The sequence below is a fragment of the Andrena cerasifolii genome, chromosome 6, assembly GCF_050908995.1.
Source record: "Andrena cerasifolii isolate SP2316 chromosome 6, iyAndCera1_principal, whole genome shotgun sequence".
Classification (NCBI taxonomy): domain Eukaryota; kingdom Metazoa; phylum Arthropoda; class Insecta; order Hymenoptera; family Andrenidae; genus Andrena; species Andrena cerasifolii.
In genome coordinates, this window is record NC_135123.1 from 17,645,565 (window position 1) to 17,661,489 (window position 15,925).

General features: G+C 37.0%; 4 protein-coding genes across 10 annotated transcripts; 2 read left to right on the top strand and 2 right to left on the bottom strand.

The window, feature by feature from the left end:
- Positions 1-121: 121 nt before the first annotated feature.
- On the bottom strand, positions 122-3,984 carry LOC143370131 (uncharacterized). 3 transcript variants are annotated; one of them, XM_076814803.1, is made up of 6 exons: positions 3,623-3,983; positions 2,044-2,600; positions 1,452-1,962; positions 938-1,377; positions 692-827; positions 122-575 (listed from the first exon to the last, which is right to left on the bottom strand). In XM_076814803.1, exons 1-3 carry the CDS (start codon positions 3,742-3,744, stop codon positions 1,550-1,552), a joined length of 1,092 nt encoding a protein of 363 aa, XP_076670918.1. In that variant the 5' UTR covers positions 3,745-3,983; the 3' UTR covers positions 122-575; positions 692-827; positions 938-1,377; positions 1,452-1,549. The 3 variants fall into 3 exon arrangements, with proteins under 3 accessions (XP_076670918.1, XP_076670917.1, XP_076670916.1); XM_076814802.1 differs by having other exon boundaries at positions 1,458-2,600; positions 3,623-3,984; XM_076814801.1 differs by having other exon boundaries at positions 1,452-2,600; positions 3,623-3,984.
- A 927-nt stretch (positions 3,985-4,911) lies between these two features.
- LOC143370091 (uncharacterized) lies at positions 4,912-8,975 on the top strand. Its single transcript, XM_076814711.1, has 11 exons — positions 4,912-5,168; positions 5,255-5,418; positions 5,497-5,891; positions 5,947-6,103; positions 6,189-6,425; positions 6,491-6,617; positions 6,699-7,083; positions 7,158-7,270; positions 7,340-7,507; positions 8,365-8,496; positions 8,580-8,975. Exons 1-11 carry the CDS (start codon positions 5,062-5,064, stop codon positions 8,839-8,841), a joined length of 2,247 nt encoding a protein of 748 aa, XP_076670826.1. The 5' UTR covers positions 4,912-5,061; the 3' UTR covers positions 8,842-8,975.
- A 119-nt stretch (positions 8,976-9,094) lies between these two features.
- On the bottom strand, positions 9,095-11,206 carry Syx8 (syntaxin 8). The gene is made up of 6 exons (XM_076814721.1): positions 11,037-11,206; positions 10,780-10,974; positions 10,491-10,685; positions 10,138-10,403; positions 9,977-10,069; positions 9,095-9,525 (listed from the first exon to the last, which is right to left on the bottom strand). The coding sequence occupies exons 2-6, from the start codon at positions 10,812-10,814 to the stop codon at positions 9,365-9,367; spliced, it is 750 nt and encodes a 249-aa protein (XP_076670836.1). The 5' UTR covers positions 10,815-10,974; positions 11,037-11,206; the 3' UTR covers positions 9,095-9,364.
- A 152-nt stretch (positions 11,207-11,358) lies between these two features.
- On the top strand, positions 11,359-15,895 carry Tmep (Transmembrane endosomal protein). 5 transcript variants are annotated; one of them, XM_076814716.1, is made up of 7 exons: positions 11,361-11,863; positions 12,112-12,305; positions 12,389-12,983; positions 13,056-13,291; positions 13,372-13,456; positions 13,570-13,611; positions 13,687-14,103. In XM_076814716.1, the coding sequence occupies exons 2-6, from the start codon at positions 12,120-12,122 to the stop codon at positions 13,584-13,586; spliced, it is 1,119 nt and encodes a 372-aa protein (XP_076670831.1). In that variant the 5' UTR covers positions 11,361-11,863; positions 12,112-12,119; the 3' UTR covers positions 13,587-13,611; positions 13,687-14,103. The 5 variants fall into 5 exon arrangements, with proteins under 5 accessions (XP_076670829.1, XP_076670828.1, XP_076670831.1 ...); XM_076814714.1 differs by lacking the exons at positions 13,570-13,611; positions 13,687-14,103 and adding an exon at positions 14,939-15,895 and having other exon boundaries at positions 11,359-11,741; XM_076814713.1 differs by lacking the exons at positions 13,570-13,611; positions 13,687-14,103 and adding an exon at positions 14,939-15,895 and having other exon boundaries at positions 11,360-11,863.
- Positions 15,896-15,925: the final 30 nt, after the last annotated feature.

Here is a 15,925-nt window from a genome sequence, read left to right on the forward strand (position 1 = left end):
CTTCTAATGGTATAAGAAAATAACGTTACTACATTGTTTATTATTAATAAACACGATTTTTATATAAAATAATTTATAACTTTCATCAGTCTATACAAGAACTAATTTTGTATTCTTAAAAAACAAACAACGGTCAGATATTACGCCATTACAGAATACTCGAAATCAATCAAATGTTGCTTAATTTATAATGTTACGATCGTGTTTTATCACATGAGAGAATAACTTGTTTGTAATAAAAATATATAAAAATAGTATGCATATTGGAACATGAACATGTAACAAGATAGAATCTTTGCTCTTCTTTTCCCCTAATAACTGTAAAAATAGTCCTTGCTTGCTACAAATAGAAATACTGAAGCAAAATATTTTACTGTAAACATTTTTTTTTTCGAAAATTATATATTACTGGAAAAATAAGAACTCTGGTATTACAAGAGCGCTTTCGACCAGTTTTTAAGAAATACTTATTGCATATATTATTCAGCTCTTTCGATTCCGATTTGAATTTCCAAAAAACTCGATAAGTGGATGGAATGTTGTTCTACGTTGAGCGGAATTTCCTCGGGATGTAGCTGAAAATGAAATAATTCAGCATTCACACGTTTACTTAATTAATTTTCAATAACTTTTGCACGGTATCACATTTAAGGGTGCTCCACAATCAAGTACCGATACATTTATACTCAACCTTTTTATATATCACATATGTAAATGAAGGGGGCGATCGCGATTCCATATATTTCCCCAATTAGAACTTATCCTAATCGGTCCAAACAACTACGTTACGCCGTTAACTAGAGCGCTCCAGATATGCCAGATCTTGACTACATAGAACAAAGAAATCGGATACAGTAAACGTATACGTTAATTCATTAGATTTCTACTCCAATGAATTTGTAACATTTGATTAAAGAATATTGTACTGAACCCCCACCTTTTTATATGATCCTTGCTGGCAAACTTCAATGCCAACAGAGCTATCCTGCAAAAAGCAAATAGGTACAGTCTTAGAGGAAAAGAAGTGATACAATATTACATTACATATAGGTAACCCATAGCTCTTTAACATCCGAGTTAACGAGATGAAGTGTAATAAAGATTTCTTACAAAAAATCCGCAACCTGTGACGATCTCTGTACCATTACTTGTTAATTACAATGTCTAGGAATTTTATCTTCATAAAAAATCTATTGTTTACAAAATATAAATACATACATATGTATATATGTATATATTATATGTGTATATTATATATATATATATATAAATAATATGAAACTAATGTAACGTAACTTTCGTTCCACAAGGAAAATAATTCTATAACGCATGGCCAACAGGTAGACATAGATGTTGAAGTATATCTTCCTGATATACCTGAAAATATTTCAAATATCTACTGACGTACAAAAGATTTTTTAGTTTGTAAGAGTACATTGTCTTCAGTAAACCTTTACATTCCACTGATCGAGAAGTATCTCCAGTATCTCTATCTTGGCCTCTTCTATGCGTCACTCATCAATTATAGCAGTCACGATCGATTCCCCCTTCAATTTAATCCCGAGCTTTTACTATTTAGATGACAGACTGAGCAGAATTCTAAAGATACTGTGTCAGAATTCACGTGTAGGCAGATTCCAGTATTGTCTACATTCTGGGAGATTTCTTCCTCCATGAAAAGATTCGACGTATCGTTTAGACTCTCCACTGTGTTCAGTATCTCGTCGCACTTAGGAAGATCTTCGAATATATCCATATTAAACGTAGGCAATTGATCCAAGTCAATGCCGATGGCACATGTATCCTTCTTCTGCTCCGCATTAGGTAAATCTGCTTGAGGGAATGGCAACAGACTACCCAACTCTTTTCCACTATCCAAATAACTGTTTTCCGATGTCGAGCTCGTAGTTGAACTTATGGCGTTCGCTGCATTCTTGCTTTCCGGTTCACTCTTGATATCAACTGCAGAATATTTTAAAACGGTATATGTGTGATCTGGATCTAAAAATGCTGAAGAAATCTTATCAATGGCGGAATTCTTACAAGGGACATGCTTCTTGGGATTAACGTAATATCCGTGCGTTTGGCTTTCTGTCGCGCTATGCTCCATTAGTGGATCATTATTCGCATTGGTAATAAATATGTTAGTATTCTGAGAGCTTAATATATTCTCCTTTGCATTCGTGCAGCACGTATATTTACATCGAGTAACCGATTGATCAGGCCCCTCGGAAGCATGATTCAGGTGGAATGCGTTCTTCTGCGCACTCATCTTACGGAGACCGTCATTGATAGTTTTAAGCAGTGCGGTGATGCTGGTGTTGTTATTCAATACGCTTCTGAGATAAGAGACTTCTCCACTCAGCCGTTTAATGTCAATACTCTGTTTCTTTATAGTGTTGAGCAGGTTCTTGTTCTCTTGCTGATAAAAGGAAAGTTTGTTCTCTACTTCCTCCAAGTACACCTTCTTCTTGAGCCTGTTCTCGCGTGCCATCAAGGCATTTCTGTTTAAGCAGGGCCTCTTGGAAGGTCCTCTGCCTCGCTTTCGTGATTCCAAGGCGGTATTATTCTCAGTTACAGATGAGGTAAATGGCCCAGTGCTTAAACAAAGCCCAATAATTAAAAATTAGGAAGAAATTTTGTTAATAATATCAGTTTTATTAATTTGCAACGTTTAAATTGATCAAAATATAATTGCAAAATGTATTAGCATTATATAGATACAATTATAAGCTAACATAACTGAATAATTATATCATGCAAAAATATTATTGTACAGTAAAGCTTCAACAGTTTCAATCTGGCTTTTTGGACTCAAGCAAACGAGAGAATATTTTTTTTTAAGGTTGTAATTACTTATTATTTTATAATTTTTGAAATAGTACAGTTGTTTTGGATTTATTAAATATTGAAGAATTGAAAATTAATTGGATCTCTTATTAATTTTTTGTTTTTAATATTGAAATTGTTGCCTTTATCCACTACTACACAAAAACATGACACGGACCAGTTATTAAACGAGTGTTTAATGGTGTTTAAACATTGGTAGAGACACCAGTACTCAGTGAAGTTTCGAGATTATTTTTAAAGTATTTTTTGTATCCTATATATTTACGTTAATAATAACTATACAAAAATTTAATACTGTTTAAGAATTATTAGGATAATTAATCTTAAACTCGTCATAATATTAACATAACCTACAATTTTATAAACGACTAAAGAAACCCAAATTAATTCGGGTAAATAATGAAGAATTTAACACAAATTTATTATAAATAAGATGTTTTTATTACCCCAAAATATTACCATATTGAATTCTTTTCATTAACTGAGAGAAATAGTTTAAGTAAATATATATTCAATAATTGGGGTACTAATAATTAATGACTGGGACTCGCTATGAATTTCATTTAATTACTGGGCCATATGAACAGTGTCATGTTTTAATTAATTTAAAACAATTCCTTTAACAAATGTAGATTCTTGTTACTTTATCTGAAAGTAGAAACTTTATGCTGTCGAATAATCATATTTAGTTATATTTTATACTGTTTAAATATAAAAGAAATTGCAATTATCTCAACTGCTTCCGTAACTGTTCCACCACTGGGCCATTTACCTTGGTTGTTGCATATTCCTCTGTGATTCCCTCAATCTCATCCTGTACTTGGAATCGTATACATCATCCTCCTCTGTCGAACTTTCCCACTTGACACTCGGTCGGCGTGGTCTCCCAGACATGACTCAGGTATCGACTCGTGATGGTTACGTAGGAACCGAAATAGACAGGATATCTACCTGTGATCTTTCCAACTTGGAAAATTAATCGTAGTTTCACAATTCAGCTGAGGAACTGATATCTCACAGTACAGGGGTCTCCGAGTTGCACTATTCACCATATACGCAGTTTCTCCACCTAATCGTGATTGTTCCAAAATATGCGCACATAAGTAGTGGTGGTCCCATCATTGAGCACGAACTACATACTTTCTAAAGACGTACCGATGATGCGATATTCTCAGTGGCGCCATAGCAATCATGTCGTAAAGAATTTGTTGTTTAACAGCATGTAATGAAAAAAGTGCACTCTTTAACTGACATTAAAAGGAGGAGGTTATAGATTCGACTCGTATGTTTTTTTATATGTTTGTCACTGCATAACTCACAATAACTCTTCAGCATATCCAGATAGCACACGTCGTCTAATATAAGCCGTCTTATAAGACGTCTTTGGACTGATTTTGATAATCTTTTTTTTATTCAAAAGAGGGCTATGTTAATCCCATCCTACACTACATCATACCTTTTATGATATAATAAACACTTTACATAAGTGCAAATCGTGATAATTATCAATTTATTCGCTTCTGTAAAGTACGTGTTCCTTACCGTTTCCGGTAAGGATTTAGGTACATCCATCGAAATCTTCATATGCATTTTTGAATTTTTTTTTGCTATGCTATAATTGTTTAATAGTTAACATACATTAATAGTTTAACTTAATTAAAACAATTTCTTTCCTTATTTATTTATGCGAGTCTTTTTGTACGGCTTCTTTAAGCATAAAGGCACGGTAATAGGGACAGGGCTACCCTACGCGCATATCTCTTCAGCATACACGTTGTTCCGATCACTCCCTAGAGGATCACTATAATCTCCGACTCTCATATGTATCTTTTTTTTTTTTTTTTTTTTTGTAAATCTCGTGCCGACATAAAAAATATAAGAATCGTAGATTAAAATTGGGAAAAAAATATTTTTTACTTTTTAGTGCATTTTTATTATTTTGAAGTCGGTTTCAATTTTTTTTTTTAATTTTTTATAATAGGATTCTTCTCTCCTTTTCGATTTATCATCTCACGTTCGAGTGAAATTGAGAACCTCTGCCACGATCTGTCAAGAATACAACTACGCGTTTGAAACTCTCATGTACGACGTAATCTATGGCTGATCTACTGTTAAGGAGAGTTAAGAAGAGAGAGTATATAACGGAGTTTAATTACAAAAGACCGGTTCATGATTAATTGAAAATGGTATTCGGAGATTCGTAAAAGATTCATGATGTTTTTAAAGAATGTCAAAATGGTCTCATTCTGCGGGCAGAGAATTATCTTGTCGCGACACTCCTTGTTGAAAGTTCCAAAACGCAATGGTTATTTGGTACTGTACGTATGTCATGATTCTCCTGTTAAAACTACGAAGTAGACCCTAACAGAGAGGTTCTTTAATATCTAATCATATTTGAACGTAGCCTCCCAGAAATCGGGGAGAACCTACCTGAGAAATATCCTTTACTGAAGGAGGACAATAATCCAGAATTCAATAGTTTCACGATAGAAAAATGCGTGGCTGCTATCGGGAAGCAAACGATGGAATTCGAGGACGAAATCAAAAAGTTAGGGGAAAAATTAGAACGTAATATCCTGTTTCAAGCCTCTATGCCATTTTTAGTTAAAATGCCTTTAATCATTTTCTCAACCAAATTCTTTGCAGACATTGGAAGCGTTTGTCCCGAGACACTGTTCGAAGATGTACTGAATCCCATGGAGGAGATGTATACATCCTTGAACATCACGTGGGGCATTGCAAAGACATTGTACTTTGGAAATCAGAGCTTAATGCCCACGCAATATTACATAAGTATTCATGAGCGTGCTAGCAGAGCTTCTGCCAGTAGGTATGTCAACATGCCAATTTATCAGGCGTGCAAGGATATCATAGATAACAACGACAGCGAATTGACCAATGAACAGAGGAGAATTATATTAAAATTCATATTGGAGGGAAAATTGAATGGATTAGATGTGTTTGGTAAGAAGAAAGAAAAACTAGCGGCAGTGTCGTTACTAATATATCGCAAAGTGAAGGAATTCTCGCAGAAAGTGGAGGTTTGTAAATGCGAATGAAATAAAATCGAATCGATATTAATATCCTCCTTTGCAGGTAGCTATAAATCAGTTCAATTATACGATACAAGACCCTTTAACCGTGAAGGACTTTCCAGAAGAGCTTTTAAAAGCTATGGTGAAAGATGTCAGTCAGTCTGATGTCGGTCCATGGACAGTAACTTTGAATCCTGTTGTTATGAAACCATTTATGGGTATGGACTATAACGACTCTGATAATTGAGAATTTATTTAAGATATAAAAGTATTAATTAATTTTTCGTACTCTATACTAATTAGAATATTGTCCTGATCGTTCTTTGAGATGGAGAGTCTGGGAAGCAGATGTTACCAAAGCGTCTCTGTTCCAAGAGAGACTGTTACAAACAAGTACGCTATTGGAAGAAATTCGATTCGAAAGAAACAAACGGGCAAAGATTTTAGGGTACAAAACATTCGCCGATTTAAGTATGGAAACTAAAATGGCTGGAAGCGTGGAGAATATTTATTCCGTGTTGGATACCTTGCTGGAAACAGGTAAAATCTACGCAAACTATCGATTAACGAGTACATGTGACAATTAATCTTCTGTTTCACAAAAGCTCGGCCCGCTCAAGAGTACGAGTTTAAAGAGCTCACTGCATTTGCAAATGCAAGAAGTCCCGAAGGTGCACTCCAACCGTGGGACATACCGTACTGGGGTAGAAAACAACTTCATAGCGTATACAAGTAATTGAGAAGTGAGCTGTACCTTTAGGGTAAGGGAAATGTACTATGCGTAATACTATTTGATTTTAACACCATTTATAGGTACAGGGAAGAAGACTTCAAGAATTATTTCCCGCTACCGAAAGTATTGTCCGGAATGTTCGAATTAATTGAAACGCTATTCGATATAAAGATTGTTGAAAGCAAGAAAGCAGATGTCTGGCATAAAGACGTACGGTTTTTCGATATCTTTGATTTGAAGCAATCGAGTACCAGCCCGATAAGTAGCTTCTATTTAGACCCTTACGCAAGAGGTGGTGAAAAAGTTCGAGTGCCACACGATGTGGGATATATGGTGACGATAAAAGAGAGAAGTAAAGCAAGTAACACAAAACCATTGGTTGCATTGATATTTAACTTTCGTCCACCATTCGGCGAGAAACCGTCTTTGCTTTCGTTCAGAGATATTCAAACTCTTTTCCAAAAGGTAAACTTTTTATGCGTTGAGAAAATAGTATTTGGAGGCGCGATTTATTTCCTATCTCAATTGCTGTTTTGTAGTTCGGGCATATGATGCAACACACATTAACGGCAGTGGAGTATGCTGAAATAGCTGGATTTTCGTTCGTAGAGTGGGACGCGGTATTTATTTCCGACTACTTCTTTGAAAATTGGTATATATCAGACTTCTCTTATTCCCTTTTAATATCTACGTGCGTATATAACATTTTGCCCATTACTAGGTTGTACGAACCGTCTGTATTGAAACAAATCTCCTGCCATCAAGATACTGGGGAACCACTGCCGACAGAGATGATTGAAACATTGAGAAACGTAAAATCGCATTTATCCGGTTATAATCTGTGTACACAACTCTACTTGTCGCGATTCGATTTAGAATTACATACTGGGTAAGTTTGAACACGGGGAATTCGCGAATAGTAGTATTTATAAGTTTAATGTTTCCCTGACGGGGTGCATCGGCGGACCCCGCTCCGCCTTACAATACTCCTCCGCTCATTTCCTCTCTGTCCCTCATACCCTTCGCTTCGTGTCCTCTCCGCCGTTTCGCTCCGCTCTCGCACGCCGTAATCTCTGTCCCGTGTCTCTCTCTCTCATCACACTCCGCGCTGCCTCACACATCCTTCCACTCTATCCTTCTCATTCCTTGGGACCTTCGCTCCCGCCGTACTCCTCACTCATCTGCCTGCTCATATCCCCCCTTTCTCACTCCTAACCCTTGCCTCATACTTCCATTCTCTCCTACCCGCTCTTAGCCTCATCTTCTGACTTTTTAATTCCTCCTTCACCATGTACCCAGGTGTCCTTGCATCCAGCCCAATCACCCACCTCAGAACACGTTCCAACGTACCCCTACCTTCCCTTATGCTGCCTGGTTTTCTGGCAGCATATTCTCCTCCATTTTCCTTCCCAGCCTTCTTTCATGTATTTTCGTATATACTCTCTATCCTACCCCCATCAACGTAATCCCCCTGTATTCCTCCCACCCTCCTTTTTTAGCAGCGGCACTATTATCCCCGTTTTCGAGTCCTCCGACCATCCCCCCCTCTCCACACCTTGTCGCATATCACCCCTTCTCCCGGAATTCCAGTCCCCGCCCACTAACACCAACTCCCTGTCTGTCATCTCCCCCCAAACCTTGATACTCTCCCATTTCTTTTCCAAATCCCCATTAACGTAGACCCCCACCACCCTCCAACGTATGAATAGTAGTATATTCACTAATTTTGGTTTTTTAAATTCTTAGTAATGAATTCTGGAATACAATAATGAATCGCTTGTGGAAGAAGCACTTTGTAATCCCGCAGAACAAAAAAGATTGCCATGTCTGTTCGTTTGAATCTATATTCAGTGGGGATTTTGCAGCTGCTTATTACAGGTAAGACTTGAGAAATGTACATACGAAAAATGTAAAATTTAAAATGCTTCGGAACGATGAAAGATTGAAACTTTTCCTTCCAGCACTGTCTGGTCGAAAATGGTCGCTGCCGACTTATACAATATTTTCGAAGAGATACCAACGAAAGATGTGCAAATGTTAAAGGAAATTGGCGGTAGATATCGTGAAACGTTCTTAGCTTTGGGCGGTAGCTATCCTACCAGTGAAATTTTCAGAAAATTCAGAGGAAGAGATCCTAATCCAAAAGCGCTATTAAAAAATCTTGGATTGGATATTAAAGCTAGGATGTTAGAAAGTGTCGGTGAAAAGGTTGAGAAGAATTAAAAAAATATCTTAATAATACAACAATGTAAAAATTAGATTTTCCTTTGTATCATAGACGATGAAATGTGATTTATATGGAAACGGACATTGTAAAAATTTTTTTTCTAGTTGTAAGAGTTCGTTTCATTGTAACACGATGCATTGTTTTATATCTTTATGGTGATAGTAATAGAAACGAAAATTCGATCAATTTCGTTATTTTAAATAAAGAGGTTACCCAATTTTACAAGGTTTTAATAACAAACGATCTTAATTTTAAATGAGAACTCAAGTGTTTATTTCAAATCATACTATATTAACGATTATAATTATTCATGTACGGTTAACATATAAGATAGATATTGATTTTAAAGCAGCAGGTGGTCAAAATATGTAAAAAAGGGAATTTCTATAAATATATAAGGTGTTTTGCACATATTTACAGAATACAGACTTGTGGAAAGAATGTTTACAATTCATGTGTATGCATAATAAAGCTTGCATACGATGGAATTTGCTCGATTCATAAATATATATATATTAATTAAACCAAAGAGACCGTAACGATAGAAATGAAAAGAAGAATTATTACTATCCAATAGCCACATGTACGATCTTTGGTACTAATAGTTTGCACCTGACGCGTCTTGTTAACTAACGATTCATCCGTTCTATCCATATGATCACCTAAATTGCTAATTATTTCTGTATAAAAACCAAAAATTTTTTAATAAGTTCCGAGTCCTATGAGTTAGGGCTGTTTGAGTACTCGAATATTCGAATAGCTTGAAATTCGGACGGAGCCGAGCCGAGTACTCGAAAAAAGCGAGCGGTTCGAAAGAACAGAGCAGCTCGAAGAGAACCGCTAGCCGAAATAACCGAGCAGTCCGAGTAGTTTGAAGCTTGAATATGTGGAATATATTAGGAAATGTTTATCTACTGCTCGGTTTTTTGGCTCGCTCGGTTCTAATCGAGCCGCTCGGAAAAATCTGAGTTCTCGGTTTTTTTCGAGCTACTCAGTTCTTTCGAGCCGCTCGCTTTTTTCGAGTACTTGGCTCGCTTTTTTCGAGTACTCGGCTCGCTTTTTCCGAGTACTCGTACAGCTCTACTGTGAGTCTCTACTAACAGCAAGTAAGTGAAATGAATTCTGAGTTACCATTCTGATGATCTACTTCATTACTGATAGTCTGACCAATTTCCTTTTGCCTCGCAATCACTACGCACAATTCTTCTAATCCTTTATCTTGCTCTACAAAGAATAAGAAGAAATTATGCATGAAAGTATATGTACACGATGAATGGTATCAAAAGCTGTACCTTGTAAAATTCTGTTTTGGTGAGTTACAAGGTCTGCAACAGATACATGAACATTTATAGGCTTGTCGTCGTCGTCGTTATCATCGTCATCGGCAGCCCAAGAAGTTGTACCTCCATCCGCGAAAGCAGATGCCCCGGATGTAAGTAAACTGGCACGAGATGATGCGAAATCAATCGAATGTGTATCGTATAACTGTTTCAATTGTATATCTCTACTTTGCAATATTTCTATCTGACGTGTCCTTCGTTCTGCTTCCTCGATAGTTCTGTACGCCTTTGTATTTTAAGGAAAACTGTTTATTAAAGCGCTACAAGACTTTCAACCTAAGCTGGATGGATAGGCAAAAGGATACATAGTTCCAGACCGCAATGCATCATCCACTTTACTTTTCAGCTGCTGAACTTCCCTGTTATACTGTTTCAGGTGAATTCGTACATTCGCGGATAAGCTTGCATACACTTGGGACACTTTTGGATGCTTGTTGCGTAAAGTAAGCTGCTCCATAATCTCTCTAAACAGTTTTTCGCAAGCATCGTACTCTTTTAACCTAGTAAATTTGTAAACTCGTTTAATGAAATTCGCAGCCTGATACTTGATTATAAATTACTGTGCTCGCGTGGACTGGGATTTATTATGTTTACCACGGATCGCTGTCGTCGATATAAAGGAGTGCCATTTTTCTGCAGTTATATATAAATTTACCGTACTGGAGTTAAAAGTACATTGGCACTGTACACTTATTTAAATGCAGGTACATCAATCTCTGAAATTTCTTTAGAAATTATGTAAATTACGCTAGTCGTGCTCCGCAACCTCGAATAATTCCTGTCACATTCCTGGAAATGGTGTAAGTTTGACGTAACGTCAGAAAGAAAGGAAGAGAATCATTCTATGGTACCGTAAATGCCTCTAAACTATTCATTCGCGACGGTTGAACCGAATAAGAACCATTGTTTATTACGTGACATTACTTTAATCGTGCGTAAACGCGATCAACATAAATGCGCGGTTGAGAAGAAAAAGTGAAGTTCCAGCAAGTAATCGGATCGAAAGATAGATAGGGCCAGATAGGGCACCTCCACCTGCCTACACCGCCGCGAACGATTTATCGCGATTCGTGATTCGCGAAGAATGAAGCGACGTAGCCGCGGCCCGCCGGTGAGCGCATGCGTTCGCGACTTTAATTAAGGGTGATCGCGGAGGGGGTCAAGCCCGATGGAGAAGGGAAAAAGAGATCGTCCGTGAGAGTGAAAGGGAGAGGAGCAAAGGGAAGATTTACGGGTGGAAGAAAGAAGAATATAGAGAGCAGCGTAGTGGCTAGTGGCAAGACCAGTTATATTTTTATTGTCGACTGGCATATTTCGCGAGGCTGTTCGCGAACGAATGTGTTTGACATCGTGGAAAGAACGAGAAGAGATGCCTGAGAATGTCGGGTAAAAGTGAAACTCGGTGATCCAAGCTGGACGAATGTGCAGTGAAGGGAAGTGAGATTTTGGTGGATTATTCGCGTTATCTTCGGGAAGGTCACGACCATCCGTAAACCGCTGCGTCGGTAGCTGGTTAATTGAAAGTGGGGAATCTCCGAGAAGGCTGGATCATACAGGTCAGCGCGTACATACATACGATACCAAGGGAAAAGAAGAGCACGTACGTCAAGATACGTCGACAAGGAAAGACGCGTATGCTGGATTCTTTCGGCAAAAAGAATCCACGAATGGAGCACGGGTGCGTCCACGAGACGAAATTTTGCGCACGAATGGAGTACCGTTGTTATTGTTGTGCATATATTGATTTTTAACGCGCGAGCCATAATCTCGACAGTTGTTCTGCGTTACGAAAAGAACGTTACCTCTATTACTTTTTCCTTTCTTCTCACTGTGATAAAATGGACTCCTCTGACGTCCACGATTATCTTTCTTTCCCTTCGATTGTCTTACGTTATTATTATTATTTCCAACGCTAATTTTTCTCAGATTAAAATATGAGTAGTACCGTGGCAACGGAGCCTTCTGCGATAGTAAAGTCTATGATCGACGGTATGACATCTACCACCACTGTCACTGCGATTTCCAAGGAGGAGGCAGCTCCTATATTCTTACAGACACGAGCTGCTCAAGGTATCACCGGTGCGTTTGTTTGGGTCGCGTTGTTTTTAACATGTCAACAGGTAATCCCTAGCGATATCTCTTTGAAATCTCATCGATACAGAGCATTCTAAAGCATATCTCAGTTTGCAATGTTTCTTTGTAGATTTATCAACACTTAAGGTGGTATACCAATCCAACGGAGCAAAGATGGATAGTGAGAATTCTATTTATAGTCCCGATCTACGCGACTTACTCTTGGATCTCTCTATTATTTTTCAACAGCGAAAGTTATTACGTTTATTTCTTCACTGTACGAGACTGTTACGAAGCATTTGTTATATATAACTTCCTGTCTCTGTGCTACGAGTACCTGGGTGGCGAAGGAAACATTATGTCCGAGATACGCGGCAAACCTATTCGTTCTGACTGCCTATATGGAACTTGTTGCCTAGTTGGGAAAACATATACTATCGGATTTCTCAGATTTTGCAAACAAGCCACTCTGCAGTTCTGCTTAGTAAAGCCGGTAATGGCATTCGTCATTATATTCCTTCAAGCATTTGGACATTACAGAGACGGAGATTGGTCCCCGGACGGGGGCTATATTTATATAACTATAATTTATAATATCAGCGTATCTCTTGCCTTGTACGGGCTTTTCCTCTTCTATTTTGCTACGAGAGACCTGTTGACCCCGTTCGAACCTGTTTTAAAATTTTGTACCGTCAAGAGCGTCATCTTCCTCTCATTTTGGCAAGGTAACATTTCAGATTAGATAAATCAATACATGTTTATATATGGAAACACCAGTTAATTTTATTTCGCTTTAGGAGTTCTGCTGGCTATTCTTGAAAAAGCAAATGTAATTTCACCTATAAGCTTAGGCCAGTCCACCAGTGCTGGCACAGTTTCTGCTGGTTATCAGAACTTTCTGATCTGCATAGAAATGTTATTTGCCGCTATAGCATTGCGCTACGCATTCCCTTATCAAGTATACGCGGCTGGGTGTGTTACTGACTCGAGAGGAAGGAGCGTGACGATGCAAAGTATTAGCAGCAGTTTAAAGGTATAGTAGTGTAGCTTTAAAATTAATCACGGAATGAAGTGGACGAAGGCAATAACTGGTTGGACATTGTTTACTTGCAGGAAACTATGAACCCTAAAGACATAATGACTGATGCCATCCACAATTTTCACCCCCAATATCAGCAATATACACAGTATAGCTCTGGTACGTACAATTTATCTTTTTTCTCAGATGTCTGTTTTGACAAACATCGCCTCTCAAATTCTTTTTACTACCTATTTTATGTTACCGATATATTTTCATATGGCATGATGTAGTGAATGACGAAATCTAAAATTCACCCGTATTTCATTGTTCATGTATGTTTTCTGTTTAAACCTTATTATATATATAAATGCAAATGGATAACATGCAAAAAAAAATTCTCCCTGCAGGTCCATAACTATTAGAAATGTTTCGTACAGATTTGAACAAAGTAAATGAATATAATAATGATTATCGTGCTGTTTCAATTGTGGATTTTGGCTTTTCGTGTAATGCGTTGTACTTATACTTCTCCGCATACTTTACTGCCAACCACTACGAGTATAAAACAATATAAGTTCATTTATATTTATCTTTTGCAATGGAGTTGTGCCAAAAGTAGTAGTTGTTTGAATGACAGGAAAAGTATTTCTACCATAAGTTCGATTATAATGTGCCGATTAGGATCAAGTTCTTTGAAGGCACTTTCTTTTTATTGTTTTTCAGACGTTAATACCAACTTGCCGTATGAAAAACTATGAGAGTGCAGGGCATCACTTTTTTAATTTCAAGAAATTGGACATCAAGCATTTATGCAATTTTAAATGGAGATTGAAAATTCTTAATGCTACACTATAGTTTATTAAACCTAATGTTACAAATTTACTTCATGTTTTAAGTTCAAACGGAGTTGAAGGGTGGGCAAAGAGTTCTCTGCTCAAATTATGATTTAAGGTTTATATTAAAATCAGTACACAACATACACACACACACGCACACACACACACATACATATATATACAAGCATATGATTCATTCATCTTGCAATTAACAAAATCTACTGTACAATAGAAATTAAGCACTTAACACAAGAGCACTTAGAGTACAGTGTAATTTCATAAAAGTTTTGCTTTCTAATAAATGCAAAAGACAAATAATGATTGACTATTATTCTGTGGCAGTATTGTAACTACATACTACTCTATAGGTCAGAAATTATTGAAGGACATAGTATTATTTCGCAATGCTTTTACTACCTTGAAAAAAGGCATGTAAATATAAACGGTCCATATTTAATTTAGCATGCTTGCATAGCATTTGAATTTACATTTACTTTTTTTTCCATGTGTTGCGTATGCATTTTTAGTAATTTTGAGAAAAATTAGTAAATTGGAATTATTATTAATATAACATGCATGAGTCGTTGAATCAGGACGATTGTGTTATGTACGATCTATCCCGAGAAAATGAAAGAGCCGTAGGTCAGGCTGTATGTAAAAAGATTTTGTCAAATCACGCATACAATAAAATTGTGCATCATAATCTATAAGCAATGCAACCAATAATGCTTCGAGCAAAGATGGAAAAGATATACGCATGATTTTTCGCTGTTCGTTGACTGATGGTTGCCAGCGATAACACCTGATGTAATGTAACAATCAGGAGCACCAAAGGGACAGCGCGGCATGCGGATATCCAGCTTCGATCCAGACGATCCACAGAACATGCCAATACCACCGCCGCAAAGACGACACACTTCTCATCAGCGAGTTGCTACGATCTCACAGAATTATAACGAGAAAACAATGCTGTTGAGCAGCGACGATGAGTTCCAATAGATACGAAACAGTGGATCGCATATGAAATGAGAAAGAAAAGAAAAGGAAAGACGTATGACACGAAAAAGGAACGCTACATTAACGTTGAACTTTCGTGAGACTATAAGAATCTGATTTCAACTCTCAACATTTCAAGGAGACGCTAACATATATAGTTTAAATTTTAAATTGATTGTACATCACTAGGTAGGAACTTGACTCGCTGAGAAAAACAAATTACAGATAGAGACAGACAAATCGCGCGATGCGAATTAACGCGTCACGCTGTAATAGTTCCATAATGTTACATCCATGTTAATACATGTATTTCGTTACATCATGTAAACATAGCATAGAAGATATTTATTTTAATATGCTGAACACGTTTAAGGCAGTGTTACCTATAGAGGGTGGCTCTACTACAATAATATAACTCTATCTTTATTTTACGAAGTAACTTAAGTTTCTTAAATAAAAGAACGTATTGTACAGTACTTAATAACTCAATACTCACGAATACGTTGCCGGATTATTTACTCTGTAGACGATTGATATTTTTACACTTTAAAATAACATTACGTATACGTTTTTACACTGATAAGTACTCCTGATTCGAATGAAATTCATGCAACTTTGCCAATGGGAAAGATACGTCTAATTCTTGCACGCGTCCGGGAAATATATACATACATATAACTGAGTCACAAAAATCTTTGCGTCCTAGATTAAAGAATTAATGAGTGTATATATCGTTAAAATAGAATGTATTTAATAATGCGAAAATTAAAGAATTTCCCTTCGATGTATTTGTTTTACTTGCGTATATGGCGTA

Coding starts and splice junctions, on each gene's coding strand:
- Syx8 (XM_076814721.1), bottom strand. CDS start 10,814: ATGGCACTCCTTTATATCGACGACAGCGATCCGTG. Junction 10,686..10,779: donor ATCGACGACAGCGATCCGTG/GTAAACATAATA, acceptor CAAATTTACTAG/GTTAAAAGAGTACGATGCTT. Junction 10,070..10,137: donor CCAAAACAGAATTTTACAAG/GTACAGCTTTTG, acceptor TATTCTTTGTAG/AGCAAGATAAAGGATTAGAA.
- LOC143370091 (XM_076814711.1), top strand. CDS start 5,062: ATGATGTTTTTAAAGAATGTCAAAATGGTCTCATTCTGCGGGCAGAGA. Junction 5,169..5,254: donor CGCAATGGTTATTTGGTACT/GTACGTATGTCA, acceptor ATTTGAACGTAG/CCTCCCAGAAATCGGGGAGA. Junction 5,892..5,946: donor AATTCTCGCAGAAAGTGGAG/GTTTGTAAATGC, acceptor CCTCCTTTGCAG/GTAGCTATAAATCAGTTCAA.
- Tmep (XM_076814714.1), top strand. CDS start 12,120: ATGAGTAGTACCGTGGCAACGGAGCCTTCTGCGATAGTAAAGTCTATG. Junction 12,984..13,055: donor CTTCCTCTCATTTTGGCAAG/GTAACATTTCAG, acceptor ATTTCGCTTTAG/GAGTTCTGCTGGCTATTCTT. Junction 13,292..13,371: donor GTATTAGCAGCAGTTTAAAG/GTATAGTAGTGT, acceptor GTTTACTTGCAG/GAAACTATGAACCCTAAAGA.
- LOC143370131 (XM_076814802.1), bottom strand. CDS start 3,744: ATGTCTGGGAGACCACGCCGACCGAGTGTCAAGTGGGAAAGTTCGACA. Junction 2,601..3,622: donor AGGAATATGCAACAACCAAG/GTAAATGGCCCA, acceptor GCTTTGTTTAAG/CACTGGGCCATTTACCTCAT.